This window comes from Gavialis gangeticus, unplaced genomic scaffold (assembly GCF_001723915.1).
Source record: "Gavialis gangeticus isolate Ggan-Ray unplaced genomic scaffold, GavGan_comp1, whole genome shotgun sequence".
NCBI classification, from domain to species: domain Eukaryota; kingdom Metazoa; phylum Chordata; order Crocodylia; family Gavialidae; genus Gavialis; species Gavialis gangeticus.
In genome coordinates this window covers 44,816,564-44,820,796 of record NW_017729034.1, presented here as the reverse complement: position 1 = coordinate 44,820,796, position 4,233 = coordinate 44,816,564, and the positions used below count along the sequence as shown (strand labels likewise).

General features: G+C 41.4%; 1 protein-coding gene across 1 annotated transcript in view; it reads right to left on the bottom strand.

Annotated features, from left to right (window-relative positions):
- Positions 1–4,233, bottom strand: part of OPN3 (opsin 3) — a 55,396-nt gene that overhangs the window by 7,625 nt on the left and 43,538 nt on the right. The window contains exon 2 of the mRNA XM_019527651.1: positions 1,774–2,093. Within this exon, the coding sequence (XP_019383196.1) occupies positions 1,774–2,093 (320 nt within the window). The remainder of the gene's footprint in view (positions 1–1,773; positions 2,094–4,233) is intronic.

Sequence of the window (4,233 nt, the reverse complement as noted above, 5' to 3'; positions counted from 1 at the left end):
CCCAGCAAGATAAGCATCCAATTTGCTCTTGAAGGTGTACAATGTAGGTGCTTGAACCACCTCCGATGGCAGGCTATTCCAGACCTTGGGGGCTCGGACGGTAAAGAAATTCTTCCTTATGTCCAGCCTGAAACGGTCTTGCAGTAGTTTATGATTGTTCGACCTCGTCATTCCTTGGGGCGCTCTGGTGAACAAACGTTCCCCCAGATGCTGGTGGTCACCCCTGATAAACTTATAGGTGGCCATCAGATCACCTCTGAGCCTGCGCTTTTCCAGGCTAAAGAGCCCCATGGCTCTCAGCCTGTCGTCGTAAGGTCTGTTTTCCTGACCTCTGATCATCCACGTGGCTCTTCTCTTGACTCTCTCAAGCTTCTCCACATCTTTTTTGAATTGTGTAGCCCAAAACTGGATGCAGTCCTCCAGCTGCGGCCTCACCAAGGCCGAGTACAAGGGGAGAATGATGTCCCGGGATTTGCTTGAGAAGCATCTATGGATGCAAGCCAGCATTTTGGTCGCTTTAGTAGTTGCAGTATTGCATTGCAGGCTCATGTTCATCTTGTGGTCAATGATGACCCCCAAGTCTCTTTCTTCCATAGTGCTAGCCAAGCCTATAAGGATGCTGCAGCTTTTCCCTCCCAAGGTGGAGAACCTTGCATTTTTCAGTATTAAACACCATCAGGTTCTTCTCCACCCATTTGCTGAGCCTGTCCAGGTCAGCCTGGATCACCCGCCTGTCTTCTGGTAGGGGGTCGGACTTGATGTTCTGCTCAGGTTCCTTCTGACCCTACCAACTATGAAAATATACCCACACTTTTCTCTCCACTAACATGTTATCTGTGTTTGAGGCAGATGCTTGGACCAAGATGATCAATCCATTACATACATCTACCAGTAACCAGTTCTGATCACTGAAAATCTGGACTGATATAGAAGGAGATGTGGAATATTACTTTAAAAATCTGACAGCAGCCTTGTATAAATGAGAGTCTGATAACTGATAACTCACAAAGCAAAACAGATGCACTGGGTAAGAATTTGACAGTTACCAGCTCAATATCTCTAGCATTAATTTCAAATAAATTGTCAAAGGTTCAAATAAAAAAATCCTATTGTTGCAACCAATGCTACAATTGACTTTTAATGCTGTACCTTTATTAAATTTCTATTTTCAAATTTGTCTTAGATTCCAAGGAGACACTTTTCCCTCTATTGCCTTTTGGCACATAAAAAACAGAACCTCATTGTGCACTACATTAGGAAAAGAGTTCTACAGACTAGAGTCACTCTTCCAAGATAAGTTCCTCTCCCATATCAGGTAATTGAGGTAAAAAATAGATACATTAGTAAGATTTTTTTTTAAATAGCATAAACGAGGGGCAACAAGCATGCAGCAGTCTCTGGTGCTGCCTTGTGGGGGTAGAAACGAGGGCAGAAAAATAGCTGCTGTCACAGCTGGCAGCTGGCCACATTGCTGCAGCTAGGAGCAGAGAAGCCAATACTGCCCCATGCACTTTTGCTGCCAAGGACATGGAGCTGTCTTGTTATGCCTTTATAAGACACTACATGAAATTAAGTGTCCTTCAATGTTAGAAAGGATTGTATAAGTTGCTTAAGAGTTCCCATTAAAATTTACTGTGAATGAAAATAATACCCTTTTGATATAGTAACTTTGTGAGGGAATGTTTTATCAATAGAAATATTGTTGACTATGTCAAATTTCAAGGACAATTTATTCGTTTAGTTTGTCATTTAATATTCCTTGTTCCAACTCACCATTCGTATTGAATATAGAATGTGACCATAGCAGTATGCCATGATTCCAACAGGTACCACAAAGCAACCAAGAAAAAAAAAGAGCACAAAGGAAGTATCATTGGGATCTTTTGACTTCCAGTCCACTGAGCAACCTAGTCCATGTATTTCCAATGTATATCTGTTCCAGCCTAGAAGAGGTGCTCCAGTCCAGGCTAGTGAGTAGAGCCAGATGTAAGTGATGGCCCGCCAGGACCAGGAGAAATTAATCACTTTTGCATGGACGACCCGAATGTAGCGCTCATAAGCAAGAACAGTGAGGGTCATGATTGAGACAATTCCTGTAAGGAGAAATAAAGGAAATAATCACAGGGAATAGACACAAATATACTGTCAATTGGGCTACCAACTTAATCCTAGCGTGTGGACACAGGAATGCTTGGAGCCCTTTCAAAAGGGGAACGTTTCAACAGCTGCTATAGTCCATTACATGTGAACAAGCTGAGACCACTTCAAATAGAGCAAACCTGCTCCAACTTTACCTCTGGCTGAAGGAGCATTAAAATTGGGTTTGCTGCTTTTGAATCCTTCCCAGCTTGTTGACGCCTAACAATTAGAACATACCAGCTGCTGCCCTTTTGAAACATTTCCCTGTTGGAAGGACTCCAAGTGTTCATGTGTCCATACCCTTAGTCAGCCAGCAGGCAAAAAATATGAATTCTAATTAGATGCTGCACAAAATGGGTCAAATTCTGTCACCCAGAAACATGCTGAGTGGCCTCTCACTCCATAAATAACACTACTAATTTTAAAAGGGCTACTCCAAGCAAATAAGGACATTAGAATCTGACCTCATTTGACTTCTTAGGGTATAAGGGGTATGAGGAAAAAAAGATGAAGTCCAGGTTAATCCAAGAAATTTGTTAAGCATGAATTCATGTTACACGTTGATTTAGGGGTCAAAAATGCTGTAATTAGCCAAAACAACAACAGACCCTGTTAGAAAGAGAACATTTAGACTTATACCTTCATTTAAAAGGCATAATAACACTTGAAAGTATGGAAATGAAAAGTCAAATCTCCCCAAACATGTGACTGGTAGGATTCTACCTCTGTTTCTGACAGATTGTCTCGAAGAGTTTATGTTCTGTGGAGCCACAGACTTGATATGTTGCTAATGGTTCATCATTTGAAAGAGGACAGGTCATATGAAGCCTCCTGCTCTATCCATCAGATACCAGGTAGCTGAATTCTCTCACAGGAGCTATGGTTGGACTTTCAATACATATTCTTCATTTGAATTTGTTACATTTTTCCCAAACCTAGACTTGTAATGAATGGAGCAAGACAGGCGGTTTAGATTAAGGTTGCTATGCCAGCATTTCTCTTGTGAATCATTGACTTCACAGGAGTTCAGCATAAATTAGGAGTGCAGGATTTGGCTCTGTATGAATTTTGGAAACTAATGATCAGGTTTTATTCTGCTCATATAGTGCAAACTTTAATCAACTGAAGCCCCAGTTGCCACTGTCCATTAAGAACATGTATCTCTTCTTTAACCAATAAAGTTTAAATACAAATGTGCTTACATCATAGCACTCAGCAAGTTCATATGCAAATCTCTCTAATAAATTTGTATACCTCCTTTCTAATAGGAAGAATATTTTATTTTTTTATGGAGATTCATATTTGTTGAAAGCTGCTTTCATCTTTTTGTGAGGATGTTTAAACATGCAGTCTTATTATTTTTCTACAGAACATCTATACCTGCAGGAAGGCCATAAAGTAAATTGTAGACTGAAGCTCTTTTTACTTTTTAAAAGTTTGAGAATTAGGAATGATAAATGTAACAGATGTTCACAGTAGCTTCAGTCAGCACCATATTAAAATGAATGTTAAGGATGGAACTACAAATGATTTACTGCTGACCAATTAACCTCTCTGCTTCAGTGTATCCTGCGTCAATGTTTCCATTAGCTACACAGGCACAGTCTCAATTGGCTACCTTACAGAAGCATAAGGAGGCTTAATAAAATCTTAGTAAAATACTCTAAGATCCCTATGAGAAAGACACTCTATCAATACAGATAATAAGTAGAATATCTTCTTTAGAGGTGATATGGTCACTTACATGCATGCTCGTTTGGATGCACCCTATCTCTTGCAGCGTCTCAAAGCCCTTTGAGACACTGCAAGAGGCGCATTCAGGGAAAAAAAAAAAAAACGTTCCCCGCACTGCAAATATGCAGCACAGGGGCAAAACTAGACCCCTGGATATCCCGGGGTAAAAAAATATCCTGGGGGGAAAAAGCAGGGCAGGGCATAGTCCAGGACTGTGCCCTGAAGGAACCGGAGGCTCGGGTCCACCACAGAGACGCTCTGGTAGCCAGCCAGAGTGTCTCTATGGCTGGCCCTTGCCCCGGTGTTGAAGCACACTGCTTTCCTGTGCAGGGCAGGCAGGGAACCAGCTGCAGGGAGTTG